The sequence below is a fragment of the Cololabis saira genome, chromosome 14 (genome assembly GCF_033807715.1).
Source record: "Cololabis saira isolate AMF1-May2022 chromosome 14, fColSai1.1, whole genome shotgun sequence".
NCBI classification, from domain to species: Eukaryota; Metazoa; Chordata; class Actinopteri; order Beloniformes; family Belonidae; genus Cololabis; species Cololabis saira.
In genome coordinates, this window is record NC_084600.1 from 6782023 (window position 1) to 6805966 (window position 23944).

The 23944-nt window shown below is 43.8% G+C and overlaps 1 protein-coding gene across 1 annotated transcript in view; it reads left to right on the forward strand.

Annotated features, from left to right (window-relative positions):
* LOC133459500 (cytokine receptor common subunit gamma-like) overlaps positions 1 to 23944 on the forward strand; it is a 55677-nt gene that overhangs the window by 20955 nt on the left and 10778 nt on the right. The window contains exon 6 of the mRNA XM_061739485.1: positions 22104 to 22194. Within this exon, the coding sequence (XP_061595469.1) occupies positions 22104 to 22194 (91 nt within the window). The remainder of the gene's footprint in view (positions 1 to 22103; positions 22195 to 23944) is intronic.

Below are 23944 nucleotides of genomic sequence, written 5' to 3' on the forward strand. Positions count from 1 at the left end.
GCTGCTTTGGTAAATGTTTGACTCGCCATGTGTTTCAATAAATTAGTATAATAGTACAACATACAGTACATGTTCTGTATTACTCTTACTTTTCTTTTCTTTTTTTTTGACTGCTTTGAAGAGGCTCCGAGGCGTGAGCAATTTTTTTTTTTCCTCGTGAGATTATTTTTTTCCTCTGCAGCTACAAATCAAATAGTTCATATTTTTTCCTCAACAAAATTAATCGCACCGCAGAGAGCTGGCCAACAACTGCATTTAGCCGGAGAAGTGGGGAATAAAACCCGTTTGAATGATCCGACCCCGGTCCGTGAGTGTTTGTGGTTTAATAAATCCGTGTTTTGATCCGACACCCGTCTGTGTGCGTGTTTGTTTGTTTACCGAGGAACGTTATGTTTGGTCGGACTCGTTACAGCCGCGATCCAACCGAGCCGACGACTCTTTTACTCTTTTAATTTGTTATCTCAGATAATTGGCCGGCCTCCGTGGTTCTGCCTCCGAGCAGGAAAGCGGTGAAAAGTTAAACCATTAGCGATCTTTTCCCCACGTCTGTTGTGTGTGGAGCTGCTGCAGCCACAACACAGCAACGGGTTACCAGCTTCTGCGGAGCTGTGCTCCAAGCCCCGCCCATTTTCGTCTCGACTGCGAATCGGGAAGGAGGGGGAAGTGACGTATGCCGTAAAGCAGTCAAAACCGTATAAAATGTGTAGTTTTTTATTGTGGCAGGGTTCCTACCATGCTCCTCAAAGTTACTTAGTGCCAGTGAAGGTGATACAGACCCCCCCAGACCATGACAGAGGTGTCATTAAACCTGTTGGAAGTTGATGTACCATCACAATGACTCTGGAAATATGATATTAAGGTGGAAAAGTTACATAGTGCTGCTTTAAGCCGATAATCGTCTGTTATCCTGTCTTTTCCACAGTTTCTCCTACTAGTTGCAGCCATTTTTGCCACTCAGTGCGAGTAAGGGGGCGTGGTCCAGTGGGAAAGTGACATCAATGCTGTTAAGGTGTGGTTTTCTCAGGACCCAAGTGCAGGAGAGAGAGGGAGGCCAGAGGCAGGAGTTCTCAAAAACAAAAGGGTTTAATTCCAAAAGGGCAAAAACAAAGCGCTGCAGAGCAGGATCAAAAACACAAAAACCAGGAACAGGAAAAAACAACGAGGAGACATGGAGGGAGAACCAGTACGGACTGACAGGGAACCAAGGAATGACAAGACAAGATATACTGAAGGGATAACGAGACATGACGAGACACAGGTGCAGACACAATCAGGGCAGATGGGACACAGGCGGGGCAAGACAGAAACTGAAAGTCAAAAACTGGGGGGGAAGTGTCAAACCCTGACAGTACCCCCCCCTCAAGGGACAGATCCCAGATGTCCCCAGAGTCCTAACCCAGGGTGGGCGGAGGGGGCCTGGAGGAGGGCCCAAGCCACACACGGCCAAAGTTCCGGGGGCCGACCTCGGGACCGAGCAGACCAGCGAGACAGCTCGGGGGGGCGTCCCCGAGGCCTAGGCCTGGGTCTTGGCGGGGGCCGTGACGGGGATTCTTGGCGTGGCTCGGGGACTTGGCGTGGCTCGGGAACTTGACAGGGCTCGGGGACTTGACAGGGCTCGGGGACTTGGGCAGACAGGATGCGGGGAGCCAGAACAGGAGCAGGCAGCATGCGGGGAGCCGGAACAGGAGCAGACAGCATGTGGGGAGCCGGAACAGGAGCAGACAGGATGCGGGGAGCCGGGACAGGAGCAGACAGGATGCGGGGAGCCGGGACAGGAGCAGACAGGATGCGGGGAGCCGGGACAGGAGCAGACAGGATGCGGGGAGCCGGGACAGGAGCAGACAGGATGCGGGGAGCCGGAACAGGAGCAGACAGGATGCGGGGAGCCGGCGTCGGGGGGCAGAGGATCCCCGGAGCTGCCCGAGTGGGGACCCGGGTCCGTGGCGCTGGCTGCGGGGGTCTCTATGAGGTTCAGCATTGCCTCCGGGATTTAATGCATGCATCATCCAGAAAAAAGTAAAGCTCCTCTGTAAAACCACAGCCAGGAGCGTCCGTGTTTTCATAAACACAACAAACTACAAGAATGATGGACAACAATTATGGCTGAGATACTTATAATAAATAAAAAATGGAAGAGGAGAAGAGAAGAAGGTCGAGAGGCACCGCCCAGTAGATCATGTCGGTGCCCCCCTGCAGCATAGGCCTATAGCAGCATATCTACCGCAAAGCTATATTTGAGACTAACTATTATAGTCTTGTGCTATAGCTGCAGCTATGACTACTGGTCCTAACACACTAGAGTTTACACTACCTAGAGCAGGGGTAGTCCAGTCCTCGAGGGCTGGTGTCCTGAATGTTTTAGATGTGTCCCTTTTTTTTATCAAACCGTGATATGAGGAGCTTGGTCATCAACAGAACTATCCAGACTTTGACGACCGTTAGGTCGAGGTGGTGTCAGCCTCCTTAACCCAGATTGGAAGTTGGTTCCATAGTAACGGTTCCTGATAGCAGAACACCCGTCCTCCAAATTTACATTTGGATACTCTAGGAACTACGAGTAAACCTGCACTCTGAGAACGGAGAGCTCTGTTAGGAACATCAGGAGCCATCAGGTCTTGCAAAAGGTTTTATATGACGTGACGTGACGCCCAGTTTTTCCACTTTCCACTATCCCAAGAGCAGGCATGGCGAGGAGTTTTAAACTCCTCGCCATCACCACCTAGACCCTTAAAGAGTTTTTGTCAGTCTACTGACAACAGCTGTACGTTGAGCACCGTGTGGTTTCAGGCTGTCTGCTTCAACTGATTCACTTTCACACTGTTCAAATTCACTTCCCTTTTACTTTTAGCCGTTTGTTTTCACCGCATGGTTTCAGACTGTTTTACTTTTATTCCTACTGCAGTTTTTCTTTCTTCTATTTTTAGGCTGGGACTTTAACCCACCTTTCATGTCATTAGGCTGGGACATTCAATTTCAATTCAATTCAATTTTATTTACGGTATATAGCGTCTAATACAACAAAAGTTGTCTCTAGACGCTTTCCAGAGACCCAGAACATAAACCCCCGAGCAATTATTACATGAACAACGGCAGGTAAAAACCGCCCCCTCCCAGCTTTAATCCTGTAAAAAACTCTAACCAATCCGTTTCATTCGGTCCGAATGAAACGGATTGGTCCAGGACCAGAGGCTTGGCAGGGAGGGAAAGAACCAATCAGATGCCTTCATGCTGCCCACGCCCCCCTCCCCCTGTCCCATGCGCGCACTCGCTTCCACCCCGACGTGTCCACTTCCCACGGGTCCTATTGGGCTCACAGTGTCCCAGTATAACCCCCCTCCCTCCCCTCTGCCACGGACCCCCAGTATGTAGTTATTATGTAGTTATTTCCAGAGCGGCTCGGTCCTGCTGTGTGTGAGAGCGGGGAGCAGAGCGTCGGTCCGGGCTGCTGCTGTAGGACTCTCCGCCCAGCAGCAGCAGCCCGCGGGGACACGTGAAGCCGCACTGAAGAGCCGCAGCAGCTCCGGCTTGGAAGCAGTATGGGGGTCCGTGGGGATGGAGGCATCTCCATCCCGGCAAGAGCGGAGAGCGCCGGTGCGGCTGGCGGAGCACTGCGGTGCCGTGCAGGCTCTGTTGCCACAGCTACGCCGTAGGGCTACACCCACCAGAGTGGGGGTCGGGGACATCAACAGCACAGCAGGCCGGTGGAAGCAGCAGCGGGATGACCGGGGATGGGGACCGCAGGCATGGGGAAGCAGCAACGGGATGACCAGGGGTGGGGACCGCAGGCAGGTGGAAGCAGCAATGGGATGACCAGTGGTGGGGAAACGCAGGCCAGCACGCAGCTCCCGAAGCTCCAGCCCAATCAGCAAGCCCCAGGTTAGTTTCAGGGTCGGGGGAAAGGTTGAGAAGGGGCAGGGCCATGGACATTAATCCATCCATCCATCCATGCATTTTCCACCGCTTATCCGGAACCGGGTCGCGGGGGCAGTAGCCTCAACAGAGATGCCCAGACTTCCCTCACCCTAGACACTTCCTCCAGCTCTTCCCAGGGGAGTCCGAGACGTTCCCAGTCCAGCCAAGAGACATAGGGCCCGATTTACTAAAGGTTTGCATGTGTAAAAACGTGTGCAAACTTGACAGCACCCGCAAACCAAAGTGCCAGCTGACTAGCTACTAACAGCGTGCAAAGAGGACTGCGCCTCTCAAATGCGCAAAATAGCACACGCAATTCATTTAGTACTTTTGCCCTGATGAATAATCAATATGGGGCGTACCCGCCAGAAACTCACTAAATACTGGGAGGGGAAGATGCAAATTGGTCCATTTACCACCCGCAATGAGATTTACCAAGCCTGAAAGTTTTTGCGGGGATTGTGATTGCGTCTGTATTTAATACGTTCGAAAGGAAGGTGCTAATCTCCACATGCAAAAGGAGAAATATTTTATTTGAATGTTAAATCGAGTATTATTCAGCAAAAGGTTGCCACAGGAGGCACTTTCCTTTTTTTATTTGTGATAATAAATAAATCACGTGTTTTCATGGAGAAAAAAGTGTTTCTCATTGTGCGCCTGTTCTGCAGTTGTCATACCCCGGTGTTGTGCCGTATTCAGCACCCATGCCCTGAAAAGCACCCCCTCGTCTGACAAAAATGATATTCTTATTCCGTGTCATGTTCTGTTTAGCGTCCAGTTTTGTGTTAATGATTCATGTTTAAATGCGCTCATGGATTCCACAATAGTCATACTTTCCCACAATCACAGTCACACATAACAAAAATCGGGTAAATGGTTATTGATGTAATTAATTAATAGCCTGCTTATTGTGTTGTCTTCCATAATATTTGTAAATATATATAATATAAACTCCTAAGTATGTGTTTGTGTGAGTGTGTATATATAAATATATTGAAGTGTCAGTGTGTTGTTTTTTTTCTTGGTCTACTTATCATTGAATATATGAGGGGGTGCTTTTCACGGCAGGGGTGCTGAATACGGCACAACAATTTGCCTCTTCCTCTAATATCTCTAACTCCAACTCGTCAAATTTCATTTTGCGCTTGCGACTCTATCCTGCTTTCCATCCAGACTCACCATGGCGCAAAGTTTGCGCAGCAAACCGTAAGACGCGCAACACCTCATTTAAATACTGCTGTTTGCACCTGTTATCAATTGCGCACGCAATCTTAGTTGATCACCTGCAAAACACACAACAACAGCACGCGCAAACTTTTTCAGTGCACACGCAATTTAGTACTCTTTATTTAGGATCTTAGTAAATCGGGCCCATAGTCTCTCCACCTTTTCTATTTTGAGACTTATCATCACCCATCTTTCATGTCATACCTGTTTTTCGTCAGTTGCTCTCTGAAGTACAGTTCAGATTGTGTCAATCCAGTCCCCGGGCGCAGCACAGGTGAACTGGCCGACCGTAGAATTCACATCGCCGGGCTTTGGTCTTTGGGTTCCTGAGGGCTGTACACAGTCTTTAATTATCCGGAACCACCTCCCCGAAAACTGGATGTCTTGCAATCCAGCTCTAAAGACAAAAATGTGGGAAAGGTTTTTCTTATACTGCAAACATAAAGAGGAGTGAAGAAAAACACCATACATGTTACTTAGTTTTACTTGCTACAAGGGGAGACAGTTTCTACATACACGCACAGTTTGTGTCACTTCTTTATAATCTTATCTTCATAGACGCAGCAACAATGTCATTCATAGCTTTGGCATTTGAGCACGAGATTCAACACAATGGAGAATAGTAATAGTTGGTTTCAATCGTGAGTGATCCGGGAACATTCTAAAGCTGCACTAAAATTCACCACCTACATTCAGTAGCGCTTTCTCAAAAGCTTTTACACATCTGCTATATCAGCAAAGATAACATGTGTTACAATTATTCTAACAAGGTCAGACTTCCATCTCATTAGAGTTTCCTCCTCCTGCTCCCTGCTCTCACTACTGATTAAAATAATCTCTGCAAACATCATACACCGTGGAGATTTCAGTCCAACTTTATCTGTCAGCTTGTACTTCACCATAGCAAACACGAAGGGGCTCAGAGCTGATCCTTGATGCCGTCCCACCTCCACTTTGAAACCCACTGTCACACCTTGCCATTGATCACAGCTCCCATACATTCAATTCAATTTTATTTATATAGCGTCCAGAACATGAAAAAATTGTCATGGTAAAAATTGGCGAAACCCAAAAAGCCTTGGAGGTCACGCCTCATGGTCGGGGTGGGCCAATCAGTGACTGCCTTAACCTTGGAGGGGTCCACATGAACTTGGCCTGCACTCACAATGTGTCCAAAAATGACATTTTGCTCTGGTGGAACTCGCATTTCTCTGCCTTCACAAAGAGACGGTTTTCCAGGAGTCGTTGGAGGACCTGCCGGACATGATGTCTGTGTTGTTCGAGGGAGGAAGAGAAAATCAAAATGTCATCTAAATAACAGAAAACAAAACGATTGACCATGTCTCTCAGCACATCATTGACCAAGGCCTGAAAAACAGCAGGGGCATTATTCAAACCAAAAGGCAAAACAAGATATTCATAATGCCCTGTGGGAGTGTTGAAGGCTGTCTTCCATTCATCTCCCTCCTTTATCCTCACCAGGTGGTAGGCATTACGCAGGTCAAGTTTAATGAAGACTTTAGCACCTTGCAATAATTCAAAGGCTGTAGACATGAGTGGCAATGGGTAACGATTTTTCACAGTGATATCATTTAAACCTCTGAAATCGATGCATGGCCTGAGTCCTCCATCCTTCTTTCCAACAAAGAAGAAGCCTGCACCAGCCGGGGAGGACGATGGGCGGATTATGCCAGCGGCCAGGGACTCTGAGATGTACTTGTTCATCGCATTGGTTTCTGTAGGTGAAAGAGAATAGAGGCGCCCCTTGGGGGGCATGGCTCCCTCCAGGAGGTCAATCGAACAGTCATAAGGCCTGTGAGGAGGAAGGGAGACAGCACGGGACTTACTAAAAACAGTCTTTAAGTCCAGGTACTCAGGAGGGACCGATGACAAGTCTGGGAACTCCTCAGTCCTATCTGGCTCCAGGGAGAGAGAGGTGGCAGCAGAGGTTAAGCAGTGAGAATGGCAAAATGGACTCCAACTCATAATTGTGTTATCAGCCCAGGTAACATGAGGATTGTGAACTGACAGCCAGGGAAAGCCTAGGACAATACGGACATGAAGTTTATCCATTACATGAAAAGATATGCATTCATTGTGATTACCAGAAATCCGCAATGCAACAGGCTCTGTGACATGAGTGATATACGTGAGACTCCGTCCATCAATTGCACGAGTCAATACGGGCTGCTTCAAGGGAAGCACAGGGACCTTTAACTGACGAGCTGTGGTAGCACAGATGAAACTTTCATCAGCGCCAGAGTCTATTAGGGCTGTGAGGGGATGAGCACCATCCGACAGTAGCAATTGTTGAGGAATTTATCAGAACCAGTTCAGAAGTCTGCTTTGTGGTATAGTGAGTTTTTATTCAGTAGCCGGCGGTGAGCACATCTACACAGACGAGTGTCTGTTTGATATGCCGACCCAGAGTGGCTCGACGACAAGACTTTTATACCATAAATTCAAGGTGCAAAAGGCACAAGTCAAGTGACAGATGAAAATTAATTTACAGTTGGATGTGATCTGTGGCCAAATGTCCCCATCGGGCATTTGGCATGACTGTCACTAAGTTCCAAATCACCCCATGGGGTGCTCTAGTGTTCCAAGTCTGTTTGCACGATCAAGCTGCATGGGTTCTGGAGGAGGGGCTGCCTCTAGAGGTGCTGGTAATGAGGGGGCAGCGGTAAGCCAGGGACGAGGGCGGAATGAACCTCTCTCAGAGCGCCGTTCCCTTAGTCGAGCATCAATCCTGCCAGCCAGCTTCACCAGCTCCTTGAAGTCCTCAGGCAGGTCCTGAGACACCAGTTCATCCTTTACAGTGTCAGAAAGTCCATTCAAAAAAGCATCAAACAATGCAGTATGCCCCCAGCCACATGAGGAAATCAATGGCATAATCAAAAACAGACCTGCTGCCTTGCTTAAGTTGGAGTAGCTGCTTGGCAGCATCTCTGCCCGTAACAGAACGATCAAAAACCTCCTTCATTTCATCAGCAAATCTGTTGTAGTCATCACAAAAAGGGTCTTCAGAATCCCACATAGCTGTTCCCCACTCCCTTGCCTTGCCAGTGAGTAACGTGATTATATAGGCTACACGTGAGCGCTCAGTAGGAAAAGCAGAGGCCTGCAGCTCAAAAATCAGTTAACACTGAGACAAAAAGGAACGACAGGTTCCAGGCTCACCATTGTAAGGTTGAGGTGGGGGTAGCTTGGGCTCTCTGGCAGCAGGCTGACGTACATAATCCTGACTGGAAGGGGCGTGAGCAGCAGCAGAAGACGAGGAAGCCTGCAGTTGTTGTATCTGATTGTTGAGAGTTTGAATTGAATTAGCCAAAGTAGTCAGGTTGTTGTCTACCTTACGTAGGGTCTGTTGTTGGGATCCCAGAATGGCTCCATGTTCGGAAACCGCTGCTTGCAGGGCGTTCATGTCTGCTGTGTCCATGGTGGCCAGATTGTTCTGTCAGGCACTTCAGGAATGGACACAAATGCAGTCACCAAGGGAAAACTGTTCAAAAGATTTATTGAACAAAATCAAGGCAAGCAAGGATCAGGCAAAACTCTGATGAGGTGCAGGCAAAGGTCAAAGTCCAAAAAGGCTGTCAGCGAAGGCAGAGGTAACGGCAAAGGCTTAGGCAAAAACGTGGTCTGGGGGCAGAAAAAGATCAAAAGGTCAAAAAGGTCAAAAACTTGAAAAACTTACTTGGCTTGAAAGACGACTGAAGGCTTGGAGAACACAAGACAATCTGGCATGGACTGAAGAGGGACTGAGGCTTAACTGCTGTGGGCATGATTGCACCAGAGTGATTGCAGGTGTTGTCAGGTAGGGGGGGAGGAGCCAGACACACCCACTCAACCTCAGACCGTGACAATGAGATATGTATAATGAATAAAAATGGAAATGGAGAAGAGAGAAAGGGAAAAGGAGAGCAGAAGAAGGGTGAGAGGCACCGCCCAGTGGATCATGTCAGTGCCCCCCTGCAGCATAAGCCTATAGCAGCATATCTACCGCGAAGATTATGCTACATGTCCTGTATCATTCCAACATACGTTTTTACTATTCCAGACGTCCTCATACAATACAATAGCTCTTTCAGCACCCTGTCATATGCTTTCTCAAGGTTTAAAGAAACAATGCAGCTCCCTCTGACTTCTGTACTTCTCTATCAACATCCTCAAAGCAAATATTTAATCCGTAGTACTCATTTTCTGCATGAAACCATACTACTGTTCACAAAGGCTCACTTTAGCCCTCGCTCTACCTTACTTTCATCACTTCATTGTTCAACTACTTTATTCTGCTGTACTTGCCACAACTCTCCACATATCCCTTGTTCTTCAAAAATAGCACCAGCACACTTCATCTCCATTGTTTAGGCATTTTCTCACCCTCAAAGATCTTGTGGAATGCCCTAGTCAAAAACCTAACTGCCATCTCTCTTAGGGACTTCCATATTGCCACAGGTATGTCATCAGGACCAACTGTCTTTCCACTCTTCATTTTCTCGAATGCCCTCCATCAGCATTAATAATCTTTGCTACCTTCTAGTCCAGAATAGTCACTTCTTCCAGTCTTCGTTGTCTTTCATTTTCATTTCCCCATCACACGTCTAGCACCTGTCAATACATTTCCCTCTCAATGCACATATTTCCTGTCTGTCACACTGAATTGTTAACGTGTATGAATCATTCTCTCCCTTCCTGTCCAACCTAGCATACAAATCATTGTACGCCCTTTGTTTTGACACTTCTACCTTCACCTTAGGCTGCATCTCTCTGTACTCCTGTCTACTCTCTTCAGTCCTCAGTGTCCCACTTCTTAGCTAACATGTTTCTCTATACATGCTACTGCACTACCTCATTCCACCACCAATTCTCCTTGTCTGCTTTCCAACCAGATGTCAAACAAATTACTCTCACCCGTCTTCCCGATCACATTAGCTGTATGTTGTCCAGTCGTCATGAAGCACCTCCTGACCATCCAGAGATGGTTTCAACTCTCTGAAAACCACACAACACTCTTCATTTTTCAGCTTGCCCCTCTGCTCTGCCTTTGTCCTATTCCCCACCACCCTATGCTCTCTTACAACACTCTCACCCACAGCTACTTTGCAGGCACTGATCTCATTCAGGTTATGTCATCTAGACAAGATGTAGTCCACCTGTGTGCTCCTACCTCCTCTCTTATAAGTCACTCTATGTTCCTGCCTCTTCTGTAAAAAGTATATGATAAAATGGTTTGAATCCTGCTCCTAAGCTCCTAGATTTGCTACCTTTGCATTGTCCATCATATCAACCAATTGCATCACATTTTAAACAGACATTAATGGTATCCAATCTGTTTGACAGTAAAGAGGTATCAATCCAGACTGAGGAGCTGAACCATCAGACTCGCTTATCAATAAAAGCACAAATTTGTCCCTATAGGAGTCATTTTTAGTATGTTTAATGAACAATTGGTGATGTACAGTCAAACCAGGTGATAAACTGCTAATTCTTTTCTGTCTGTTTAGGATTGGTTTCAGTTGTCCAAAGGCCTGAAAGAGGATGTCAAGGCCACCTACAATGAGCGAGCCTGCCCTGTGCGCGAGTACATCTACATATCTCCGTCTGACAACGAGAGCTCTGACAGCTCTGACAGCTCTGACAGCTCCGGTCTTTCTGTCACCACCGACCAAACCGACTGCTCCGTCTCCATCGCTGTGAACGACCAGGAGGACCCATCCACCGCCTTTTCCTCCTCCAAAATGTCAACTGAAAATGATTAGTATCTGTTTCAGGTCCATCTCAGTCAGGGTTGGGTTTGTCCAAAATGAAAAATCAAGACTTTCTCCTGCTTGACTACAAGGGTTGGAAAATTAATAAAGGATCTGTGCTCCAATAGTCTAATTGCTTCAGCTGAGAGGTGAAAATAATTGAGACATTTAACAGAAAGTAGTGGTTAACATTTTTTAAATAAAACAAATTACCTCTGAATTGTATGATGAGCTTTTACCAATATCTTGTATCTCTGTTGTGCATACAGTAGGGCATCAGTATCTTCGCAATTTGTTTGAATTAAATGTTTTGTTCTTTAAGGTTTAAGGTATAATAGGGCACTTGATATTTGATGCACCAGATGAACTTCTTTATTGTTTTGTATTGAGGAATGTTCACTTTGGCTGCATTAGAGCTTTCTTCTTTTGCTGATTTTAGATGTGAAAATATTCTCATGATATTGTAAACTTTAAGGTTTGGCTCCAAAACCTGCCTTTGCAGCATTGGTTACAGAAAGTTAATCTTCAGCAGAGCAGCAACTTTTTTTTTTTTTTTTTTTTAAAGGAAACAACCAGACTAAACGGCTGCACTGAAAACACTGAAAAAACAGGATTTATGAAAAAAATTCGTATACGTTTTAAGTTTTCTAGTAATAACGTCAGATGAAGCGTTCCAAACCCAAAAGAATGTTTCCTCTAGTGTATCTCTCCGTTGCCTTGAACAGGCTGTGTGCTGCAAAATGTGCTGCAATTCGGGCCCAAATTTCCCGCGCTGGGCTGCGGATGTGACGTCACATGACGCTGCATGCGCGTTCTCCCCGTTCTCCCGTGCCGGCTTCACTGTTGGCTGCAGTACCCCCGACGGCCGTCGTGGTGAAGGGTGGCGCTAGAGAGTCTCATTTCTTAAAAGGAGCCTCATGCTCCTTTAAGTAGAACTGTTCATGAATCATTTTTCTAATTATACTTAATAGCTAACACATTTTAGCTCTTCATGGTGCATATAATATCTGCCAATACTCTACATAAAAGGTTTATAACTTTATAAACTTTCGCTTTTATTAAACTGTACAGGCAATCCCTACAACACTCCCTTATCATCTTTTTTCAACGAAGTGAAAAAAGTACAATTGCAATGTCCACCCTGATGTTCAGCATGCAATGATATTGGTACTAATTTGTAATTACCTGTGCCAGCCAGTTTGTTTTATTGTATACTATTCAAGCATGTTATTGACTCACTTTTTCATCTTGACTATTTCTGTCACATTATATTAGTGCTTTTACATCTCATTCGACATTTGAGTGTAAATTTGTATTTACCCCCAAGCCCCCCCACCCCCCCACCCATTTCCCCCAAACACACCCCTTTTTGAAAGATAAATCTATTTACATCAACTATGGGCCCGATTTACTAAGATCCTAAATAAAGAGTACTAAATTGCGTGTGCACTGAAAAAGTTTGCACGTGCTGTGTTTTGTGGGTGATCAACTAAGATTGCGTGCGCAATTGATAACAGGTGCAAACAGCAGTATTTAAATGAGGTGTTGCGCGTCTTAGGGTTTGCGGCGCAAACTTTGCACCATGGAGAGTCTGGATGGAAAGCAGGATATAGTCGCAAGCGCAAAATGAAATTTGACGCGGTGGAGTTAGAAATATTAGTGGAAGAGGCAAATAAACACATTCATGAACTACAGCAAAGAAATTTAAACATTACCAAAAGAAACGCAATATCGGAGAAAATCTGCGATAGAATAAATGCAGTTATAAGACAAAAAGAACGGCAGATGAGGTTAAAACAGAGTCGGCGGCAGAACAGATCTAATTGGGGGGCACATAATAACCCGCGATGTAAATGCTTAATATGAGTTTGCCATCAACGATCACAGCAAACCAGTTTCAATTACACAACATACTGCAAAATCTCTTTTTAATACACACACACACAAGTGTATTGTGCACCCAAACTGCAAAAAAACAAAAAACAACGACGTACAGGCCACGTCTCTCCCTCCCTCCCTCGCCCTCTCCATCTCTCTCTCATACAACGCATACACATAAAAATGTGAACGGTGAATCTCCAAATTTAATTTGACGAAATTAGACAGACCCAAACATTCCACATTTGCGTAATAATAAACGCCAAGGCTGGCGCCATGAAGTCAATTAAATGCATGTGTCACCTTTAGAAGAGTTGCACATCTTAATTTTCCTATTTCACCATAGACCACACTTTGGGAAGCCTTCTTTATATTTTAACGTTATTTCAGCGTAGATAAGAGTGAGTTTGATGCTCCTAAACAAGTTTGGTCCGCGGATCAACATCAACCCAGCTCCCCCAACCCCTTGCTCTCTGACTGGCTGATTTATGGTTCCGCGTCACACCAACGCAGAAAGGACGGCGTAGGGTACGCAGCGACGCACACCGCACCGCGACCCTACGCTGTCGGCTACGCCGTCGATTTAACGCGGAACCATAATTCAGGCGAAGCTGCAGTCTGTCTGCGCTGATCCTGACACACCGGGTCGGAGCGGATTTGGTCATGATGTTTAACCTGTGTTTTGTGATTAATAAGCACGGGTTTTAATTAAATGTAATTTACGAAGGATGATTTCACATTCAATAAGATAAGTAATCAATAAAATACAAAGTTTTGGCACAAAGGCTTGGCCTGCTTGTGGGCGAGTGGAGGGGGGCACAATAAAAGAAGGTGGCAAGATATAAGGCGGAGAACTAAAGAAAAAGTGGCCTTTAATAAAACTTGTGCAACCATTTTTAAAATAGCATGCAGCAGAATAAAAACTCTCTCTGTGTATTCTTTGATTTTGGATGTCGCCTCCTTGCCACAATAACAGCAGCAGCAGATTAGCACCTTCCTTTCGAACGTATTAAATACAGACGCAATCACAATACGCGCAATTACTTTCAGGCTTGGTAAATCTCATTGCGTGTGGTAAATAAACCTATTTGCATCTTCCCCTCCCTGTATTTAGCAATTTCTGGCGGGTACGCCCCATATTGATTATTCATCAGGGCAAAAGTACTAAATTAATTGCGTGTGCTATTTTGCGCATTTGAGAGGCGCAGTCCTCTTTGCACGCTGTTAGTAGATCAGCTTGCACATTGGTTTGCGGGTGCTGTCAAGTTTGCACACGTTTTTACACACGCAAACCTTTAGTAAATCAGGGCCTAAGTGTTCAGTGTTACACAAGTAAAACAAACAAAAAAAAATATATGACAAAAAAAAATAACATGCTGTACATGTCTATTTCTGCTAACATTTTAACATGGGGGTCAATGCAGATTGAAGAAAGCCCCCATTGGTCACTTTGTGTAACAAAAAGTGGTCATTCTTGGCATTAATTCAAAACCACTCTTCAGAAAACCTACGGGTGACATCATGGAGGATTTGCCCAGTAATTTTAGTCTATGGATGTTGCTAGCCTGTTAGCATGTTGAGTCAACATAGGGGATGGGATTTTGGCACTGAAGGCAGGGAACTCTTTGTGCTCAAGGTAGCATGCAAAAATCAAGGTACGCCTTGCTAGTACCGGGTTGGAGCCCATTTTGCCTTCACAACTGCCTTAATCCTTCGTGGCGTAGATTCAACAAGGTCCTGGAAACATTCCTCAGAGTTTGGTCCATATTGATAGCATCACGTAGTTGCTGCAGATCCATGATGTGAATCTCCCGTTCCACCACATCCCAAAGGCGCTGTATTGGACTGAGATCTGGTGACTGTGTGGGCCCTTGTGGGCTGTGGGCCCTTGTAATTGTCACCACCTTTCCCCCCTATACGACGGCGCTGCCTTACCATCCAAATGTGGTAGCAGAAATGGAGACTCATCAGACCAGGCAACGTTTTCGTTCTTCTGTTGTCCAGTTCTGAGCCTGTGTGAATTGTAGCCTCAGTTTCCTGTTGTTAGCTGACAGCAGTGGCAGGTGTGGTTCTGCTGCTGCTGCAGTCCATCTACCTCAAGGTTCCAGTGTTGTGTGTTCAGAGATGCTCTTCTGCATAACTCGGTTGTAACGAGTGGTTATTTGAGTTACTGTTGCTTTTCTATCAGCTCCAACCTGTCTAGCCGTTCTCCTCTGACCTCTGGCAACAACAAGGTATTTGAACCCACAGAACTGCAGCTCACTGGACATTTTCTCATTCTCTGACCCTTCTCTGTAAACTCTCTTTCAATGTTTCTTTTCCATGTTACTGTCATACTTTTATGTTTAATGTAAAGTAATTTAAATTGTCTATTACATGAGCTGTATTTTCTCAAAATGTGACAGTGACAGCGATCTGACACTGATGTATCTTGACCTTTGATTTCACCTTGAATATGTTTGGAAGTTATTCCAGTCTGTTTGGTAACCTGGTTAATTTTTCAGTATGGTGAACCCCATCATACCAAACAGCAAAATGATGAAATTTATCCTTTTAAAAGAAGACTGACTGACTCGAGGCGGAAGACATGTGTGATGTTAATTACAGGACAGACTTTAGTTTAACATGTCATGGTGGTCAAAGTATTTTAAATCCTTTCTAAAGGTTTTTTTTTTTGTTTCCTAAATTATTCTTTTGAATCACAATTCAAAAGCAATGTCTGACTTTGTTTACTCAATGTTCAGTAAATTATCCTCTATGATTGCTTTTGCAAATGTCAAGTTTTTTCACTGGCTGCCGGCCATATAGCCGACTACTCGATTAGGTCCAGCCGGCTACTTTAATGACGCTTATTTTTATAGCCTATAAATATTATTTTTCGATTTTAATAAAATTAAATGTTTTTCTCATAGACTGACAATAATGTCAAACTGAACCGCACTCATTAAAGTTGTGATTCGCTCTGCTTGTACCACAAATTACTCTGATCACCGCCGACTTCATAGAGAAACTCCGCGGCCCCGACATGCGGTGTGTGCGTGCGTGTGTGCGTGCGTGCAGAGCCGGATTAACGGAGAGGCAGAGTAGGCACGTGCCTAGGGCCCGACAGGGGGGGGGCCCAGACAGAGGGGAAAAAAAAAAAAAAAAAAAAAAAAAAATTTTTTTTTTTTTTTTTTTTTTTTTGTCTGCACACATATTAATGGTTGATAACATGCCGGTAAAAACCTAAGGCATATATATATGTGCATTATTACTATATTTAGTATACATACATATATATATATACGCATACATACGCACAGGGCCACCGCAAGGGATGTGCGATCCGTGCGACCGCACGGGGCCTGGCGCCCCAAGGGGCCTGGCGCCCCAAGGGGCCTGGCGCCCCAAGGGGCCTGGCGCCCCAAGGGGCCTGGCGCCCCAAGGGGCCTGGCGCTATGGGCCGTTTTTTTTTCCCCTATTTTTTTTTTTTTTCTTTATAAATATCAACAGTCACGTTCCATTACAGACCTAAATGTGTACTAGTCTGTGCATATCAATAAATATATGTGCAATGATGACGCGTGTCTGTTGTTCAATCCAATGATCAGACCAAGCGCAGACACAAGCTGCTCTGATCCAGACGGGTGGAGGTGGAACAAACTGTCACACAATGTCGAGAAAACGAGACAGATTCAGGAAATTTCGATCAGGGGATGAAAAAAGAAAAAAACTAAAGACAATGGAAGAGTTTAATGCCTCTCTGAAAGGCACGTTTGATAAATTTGTTACAAAAATCACCGATCCGCTCGGGTCTCAAGCAGCCGTGGGGCCCCGCGTCGAGGTAAGCCCAGATGATGATGAGGCAGGGGAAGGTATCCAGTATTTTGCTAATTGGAGAGTTAAAATTGCGCATAGAGACACCTGATCCGACCCGAAAAACCCAAAAATTTTGCGCGCGCTCGCTACACTCACGCGCGAGGGCCACCCTGGCTATTTCACACAGGGCCTCGCAAATCTCTCTAACGGCTCTGCATACGCATACACATACATACATATACACATACAGACATACATACTACAGCACACTTTGTCTTACTGCAAATTGTATTGGTCTTTGTAGATTTGACTTCTTATTTAACTATTCAATTTAATCAACACATTTAATTAAGATTTTCTGCAAAATGCTCACAATCGATAAGATAAGGATAATTTAATAGCATTTAATAGAGCATTGTAATAACGTATAAATAATAAAAATCTAAAAATAGTCTGATAGACTGTTTAATATACAACACATGACTTATTTTGGAATACAAAGAACCAACTTGACTATGACTTTGCTATGTAAAATGTGAATTAAGTTTTATTAGTAACTTTGGTAAGTTTAAGATTTCATAAATAACATCGATGGAGGGGGGCCCGAAAATCACAGTCTGCCTAGTGTAGTCCATTTATTTAATCCGGCTCTGCGTGCGTGCGTGTGTGTGTGCGTGTGTGTGTGCGTGTGTGCGTGCGTGTGTGCGTGTGTGCGTGTGTGTGTGCGTGTGTGCGTGTGTGTGTGCGTGTGTGCGTGCGTGTGTGCGTGTGTGCGTGTGTGTGTGCGTGTGTGTGTGCGTGTGTGCGTGTGTGTGTGCGTGTGTGTGTGCGTGTGTGCGTGTGTGTGTGTGCGTGTGTGCGTGCGTGTGTGCGTGTGTGTGTGCGTGTGTGTGTGCGTGTGTGCGTGTGTGTGTGCGTGTGTGTGTGCGTGTGTGCGTGTGTGTGTGCGTGTGTGTGTGCGTGTGTGCGTGTGTGTGTGCGTGTGTGCGTGTGTGTGTGCGCGCTCAGCGGAGTGAATGTGTCGGAACTCGGATCAACAAGCAGAGCTCACCAGATGATTCTTTTGTCACCATAAAAACGGTAGTCCTTACTTACTCAGGCTATCCACTGCAAAATTAAATCAGTTTAATCAGTTCATATTAAAAAGAGAAACGCCAAAACAAAGCCTAACCGCGTTGCATCGTTTAGCCCAAAACGTTCTACCGGTGATCCAGTCTTCTCTTCAAGCGTTCAATTAGCACCACCTGCGACACGTGAGAGTGTATTTTCATACACTTCATTAGTTACACTAATGAATAAAAGAAGATGCAATGGCGAGTGAGTTGTAATAATAATGATAATACAGCGTTTCCTACAATTGTACAGGCTTGGCCCCGCCAGGCCAATGAGAGCCCCCGCCAGGCCAGAAAAGAAAAAATAATAATATGCAAAAAATAAACGACGTATCTATCTATTCATTCAGAAATCAATAATCATTTCCGGGCCGCTCGGTGGCGCAGTGGGTTAAGCAGCGGCTCATATAATGAGGCTACAGTCCTCCTGCAGCGGTCGCAGGTTCAAATCCCGGCCTGCGCACCTTTGCTGCATGTCATCCCCGATCTCTCTCTCTTCCCCTTTCATATCTGCAGCTTGAATAAAGGGCCACTAGAGCCCAAAAAAAATCTTAAAAGAAATCAATAATCATTTCCATTTGGGAGCCTCTGTGCAGCGCTGAATATGCAATGCTGTGTTTTGCGGTGTGCTTCTCATTGAAATGACTAGAGGCTACACGTTGCGGCAGTGAGTGAAGCCTGAATTATGGTTCTGCGTTAAATCGACGCAGAGCCTACGGCGGAGGGTACGCGGCGACGTGCGCCGTACGGTGCGTACGGCCGCGTACCCTACGCCGTAGGCTCTGCGTTGGTGTAACGCGGGACCATAAATCAGCCTTAAGTCCCTTTAGGCTAATACTGTGAGAAATAACCTCTCATAATAGCGGTACTACAGTTAATAAATGTAATAAATGCTCCTACTGCCATTTCTGCTGGCTACTGAGTCCCGTAAGTGGCGAGTGAGTTTTAACTCCTTAATTACTAACCAGCGTCAGAGTCACAGTACACAAACTGTGATGTTAGAGAGCCACCTTTTGGTCCATTTAAGCAACAGCATCGCCAGCTGCTTGACAGTGGCTCTACTCATTAGTTTACTGTTTTTGTTGTTAATAATGTCATTGCAATTTTATCTATGCAATTGTGAAAAAAATGGCAAAATAAATGAAAAACTGTGAACAACCGCATTCTGTAGGCTTTTCGGTACTCAGTATTCAGCCAAGTCTTTTTTATTTTATTCCGCTTCAGTTTCGGCCCCCCAATTTTCATTTCGGTGCATCCCTAGTTTTTTCGGTGTGAACCACTGGTAGCATTCTGGATTTTTGTTTAATAATGTTGTACTTGACTCCTCAGTTGTCTATATTTTATTGTTTTGTTTTTATTTTATGTTTTTACTATTTCAATAAATGAAAATAAATATGAATATGTTATTATTATTATTATTACTACTACATTTAAGACCACTGTATACGATCGTGGCTACGACGTGACCACCACCAACAGCCCCCCCCACCCCCCGGCTGGCTACTTATTTAGTATGGCTGGCTAGTCTATGCCTTAGTGGAAAGCCCTGCTGTTCACAGAAGATTTTTTTTCCTTTTCTGGAAGGGTACCAACAAATGTGTACGTATGTAGTTCAGAAGCAGATTTCAATAATTGAAAGTGGCTGGAGAAAATTAAACCAAAAACAAAAAAATCTTTCTGCATTTTATTCGTGAAAACAGGAAAAAATTAGCAATAAGATCTTAGTCATTTACGGCTACGTTCGTACAAAACCAACTAAAGCCAAATGATGTCAGAGATCAAATCAAATGTCAAAGTACGTAGATTAAAATCATCTAATATTCTGACTCATCTGGCATTACTGGTAACTGATAAAGGATAAAAGGCAGAGACTGATTTTTTTTATTCTATTAAATGCTCAATTTCATCAGGCAATTCTAATTTGTTCAGCATTTTAGCTTAACGTATTTTCACTATGAATACATTTTGGGTAGAAGGACTTCAGAAAAGGCTTTGATGTACATCCGAAATATACCAGTAATAGGTATCATGTTCAACTTAGTTCAGAGGATCATACAACAGACATTTGTTAACTTTAAATCTCTTTATTCAAAAAAAAGATTGTGTCAGTCGTCAATAAAGATGATTGAAGAGTCTGTCTACATTTTATAAAACATGGACAGACCATGTCAAAAATCTCATGTTCATTTTGATCATTGTACAGGTAGTATTTTATTAAGTTATTTCTTTGTTTACAACTATATTATATATGACTGACATAATATCTCAGTAGGAAATAATAAACAGTGTTACTAATCTGACACGAAAGACCATGAAGTGTAAACAGGCATTTCCTTTGACAGGAAATCAAACCCACAAGATTCTGTTTGGAAAGTGAATGCACTGACAGTGTCATACCATTCAGCTGCTGACTTTTAACGTAACAATTTCAAAATAATATTCCAGATATTGAGTTAACTTGATTTGAATAGTTTTTAATCCTTTCTGCAGAGCGTTGGGGATTCCCTCACAAACAGTTGACATGGAGTGCATGTGTCTAGATATTAAACATTATAATTTAAAGGTGATTTAAGGAGAAAGCGGATACAAGAGAGATAGCAACAAGGAGTGATCAGCATATACAAAGTAACATCTCAGAAATGTTTCAAACAAAAATCTATCCAGTCTATTTTCTCCATGCCGGCAGAAAATAGACTGGAATCTCTTACATTTACGCTCCATCACATCTCACCTGGAAGATGGACGCCAGTGCAGATGTTTGGAAAACATCATTTTGATGTTTAATTAGCCTTTAATTCCTGTCTTTTAAGTCAAAACTTTTATCCTATGGTTTTAACTTGTAACAGCAAAACTTTGCTTTTGCATGATGCTTTTGTAATTGCAGTAAAAAGCTTTGACTTGATTTTTAATTTAAAAAAAGAAAAGCTTGATTTGACCATTGTGATTTCATTATAATTAAAATAATGTTCTAAAATCATATGATCCATGTAGTACTGTTCAGACAACGTCACTCTTTTACCTGATAGTTAACAGAATAAAAGGCTGCTTATCTAAAAGTAAAACAACAATAAACCTATTATAAAAGTAGATGATGGCAATTTTAGCTTAAAGTGTAAAGGAATCATTCACATCAAAGGATGCTGTTTGAGTTTTGTAAAGGTGTCACTACATGTTAAACACAAACAGCACGATGTGCGGAAGCTCCAGTTCTTTTTTTTCTAATCTGACAGGAAGTAAAAACTTAGAAAAAGACAAACCCCGAAGCTGAAGGATCCTGTTTCTATTCGCCATCATGTCGACTGCACTGCTTCTGTTTCTCTGTCTGATCGGACATGTGTTCGCCAAAGAACCTCCTGGTAGGAGCATTTATCACATTTATATTCAAACTATGTCCTTCTTATGACATTAATGTTGTTGTTTTTTTACTATACCTTTTTTATTCAGTTTGGATATACTTGAAAAAGGTTGGCAGGTGAAATCATAATGCTTCAAATTAGGCTGTCATGGTTTAAATAAGCTTTTTTCCTATTCGTTCTTAATGATCCACCACTATTTACAACTTTACCATCAAGTGTTTTAAATATTTAGTAATAACAATATATATTACATGTTTTATAAAAACACAAGTGGCATTGGGTTCTAGGAAGGGGGCATAAAACCTTGAAATATGAGCAGGGTTCAGTCATCAGACTGAATTACCTTCAGTTTCAAGTGTTACTTCCCAGTTAAGAACATTTTCTGTAGAATCCCCGTGACGTCATTTCTCTTTCGTTCAGTGATGTGTGTGTGTGAGTGTGTGAGTACGTGTATGAGTGTGTGGGTGAAAGATCCCTATACAGAATAAAAAGCGTCACTAAAATGTCAAATGCTGCTTAAGCGCAAAAAGTTATCCTCTCTATGTACTCACAATACTTTTACAAATACTAAATGCTTAGATTTACTATATTAAAATAGTAAACCGCGTATTTTCTTTGTTTAACAATATTTTGAATGCCCACTTTTGTGTTGAGTCATTTTTAGAGAATGTTTCCATCCGTTCATGGCTGCAAGGCCGGTGTTGCTTCATCGTTGGAAACACTCAGTAACATAACGGCCCATAAAGAGGTCCAGACTGCAGCAACACTTGTAGTACATAATGTACGTCTACAGACATGGAGTCACATTGGCAGCTTGTGTTTTGGTACAATCAGAGTCATTCAGGGGGTCATGGATGTCTTTTCTTCAGCTCCTTCTGCACTCATGAAGCCCCATATAAGCAAACTCACACCTACGTGTTTTTCTCCAGCAGTGTTGTCAAAGAAAACAATATTCATTCATTTGCTATAAACCAAAATTGGACATGTAATCATTTGTTTTATACACGTAACCATACTAATTTTTGATGTAATACTCATTATGAAACCATTCTCCCTTGTGTTCCTGACAGATGTGCAGTGTTTGATAGTGCATCAGCAATATGTGTCCTGTTCCTGGAATAAGTCAGGGACTCCAGCGGGCAATTACACCTTTTCCAGCTGGTTCGTATCTGTATTGTATCAAATATGTTTTCTTATCCATTTCTATATGAATTTAGCATGACAGTAAAAGAGCTCTTTTACTCTCAAACTGAACCAGTGCCCTAAAAAGAGCTTTATGTGAGGATTATAAGATAAGAAGCTTCAATGGCCTGTGGGTGTTTTAGTCCTTTGGGTTTGGTTTTATTTATTTATTATGACACAACTTTTGCTTTGTGAATTGCCCTTGTTGTATACTTAGGATCAGTTAGTTTTACTTTAGCTTGTTTTTAATCCCCGATTTTTGTGTAACATATATATATACATATATATATATATATATGTATATATATACTCAGTACTCGAGTTGTAAAAAAGAATCAGGGGGGATGGTGGATTTTATCATATGGGGACAGATAATTTGTGCTGATTACAAATAATATAATATATTACAAATAATAGCACTGACCAAAACAGCTGCAGAAATACTGCAGGAATGACATAGCAGCAGTTAAATGCAGCCTTCTGTAAGCTTTAAATATCCACTGGGCTTACATCAAATACATCAAAACACAACAATAAAAAACACTTTTCTGAACTTATCAATATGACTCTGTCCTTCACAGGATAAGTAAAATGGATCACTACAAAAACTCAAAATCTTAACAAGAATATTTGTCTTATTTCTAGTTAAAATGTCTAATTTTAGTAAAAAAATCTCATTACACTTAAAACAAGACTCATCACTGTAAAAAACAACAATTTTCACCTGTTTCAAGTAGATTTTCATTTGAAATAAGTAGAAAAATCTGCCAGTGGAACAAGATGTTATTGCTTGTAATGAGAAGATAAATCTTGTCCCACTGGCAGATTTTTCTACTTATTTCAAGTGAAAATTTACTTGAAACAGGTGAAAATTGTCACATTTTTCTGGTGTTATTTTTCTGGCGTGAGATTGACAGACGGATCGGTGCAGCGTCCGCAGTTATGCGGTCGATGTACCGGACCGTCGTGGTGAAGAAGGAGCTGAGTCGAAAGGCGAAGCTCTCGATTTACCGGTCAATCTACGCCCCTACCCTCACCTATGGTCATGAACTTTGGGTAGTGACCGAAAGGACAAGATCGCGGATACAAGCGGCCGAGATGAGTTTCCTCCGCAAGGTGGTTAGACGCTCCCTTAGAGATGAGTTTCCTCCGCAGGCTGGCTGGACGCTCCCTTAGAGATGAGTTTCCTCCCTTAGAGATGAGTTTCCTCTGCAGGGTGGCTGGACACTCCCTTAGAGATGAGTTTCCTCTGCAGGGTGGCTGGATGCTCCCTTAGAGATGAGTTTCCTCCGCAGGGTGGCTGGACGCTCCCTTAGAGATGAGTTTCCTCCGCAGGGTGGCTGGACGCTCCCTTAGAGATGAGTTTCCTCTGCAGGGTGGCTGGACGCTACCTTAGAGATGAGTTTCCTCCGCAGGCTGGCTGGACGCTCCCTTAGAGATGAGTTTCCTCCGCAGGGTGGCTGGACGCTCCCTTAGAGATGAGTTTCCTCCCTTAGAGATGAGTTTCCTCCGCAGGGTGGCTGGACGCTCCCTTAGAGATGAGTTTCCTCCACAGGGTGGCTGGACGCTCCCTTAGAGATGAGTTTCCTCCACAGGGTGGCTGGACGCTCCCTTAGAGATGAGTTTCCTCCACAGGGTGGCTGGACGCTCCCTTAGAGATGAGTTTCCTCCCTTAGAGATGAGTTTCCTCCGCAGGGTGGCTGGACGCTCCCTTAGAGATGAGTTTCCT